The sequence below is a fragment of the Alligator sinensis genome, unplaced genomic scaffold (genome assembly GCF_000455745.1).
Source record: "Alligator sinensis unplaced genomic scaffold, ASM45574v1 scaffold81_3, whole genome shotgun sequence".
Taxonomy (NCBI): domain Eukaryota; kingdom Metazoa; phylum Chordata; order Crocodylia; family Alligatoridae; genus Alligator; species Alligator sinensis.
In genome coordinates this window covers 1,301,825-1,302,066 of record NW_005842088.1, presented here as the reverse complement: position 1 = coordinate 1,302,066, position 242 = coordinate 1,301,825, and the positions used below count along the sequence as shown (strand labels likewise).

Below are 242 nucleotides of genomic sequence, written 5' to 3'. Positions count from 1 at the left end.
GCAACGCGCCCCCTACATCCTCTTCGCCCTTGCCTCTTGCTTGACTCCTCAGCCCGAGGCGCAGGCTGCCTGCCTGCCCGCCCACCCTCCCTCGCAGCACCGCCGGGGCGGAGGAAGGCGCCGAGCACCGCGGGCCGGGCAGGGTGCGGCCTCCGCGCCGCCCTGCTCACCTGCAGCGCCAGGCACCGCGCGTCGCTGCTCTGCAGAGCGGCTCGCAGGTCCTCCACCAGCTCCCGCAGGCT

At 75.2% G+C, this 242-nt stretch overlaps 1 protein-coding gene across 1 annotated transcript in view; it reads right to left on the bottom strand.

The window, feature by feature from the left end:
- Positions 1-242, bottom strand: part of EFCC1 (EF-hand and coiled-coil domain containing 1) — a 127,274-nt gene that overhangs the window by 122,694 nt on the left and 4,338 nt on the right. The window contains exon 2 of the mRNA XM_014520087.2: positions 171-240. Coding sequence (XP_014375573.2) covers positions 171-240 — 70 coding nt within the window. The remainder of the gene's footprint in view (positions 1-170; positions 241-242) is intronic.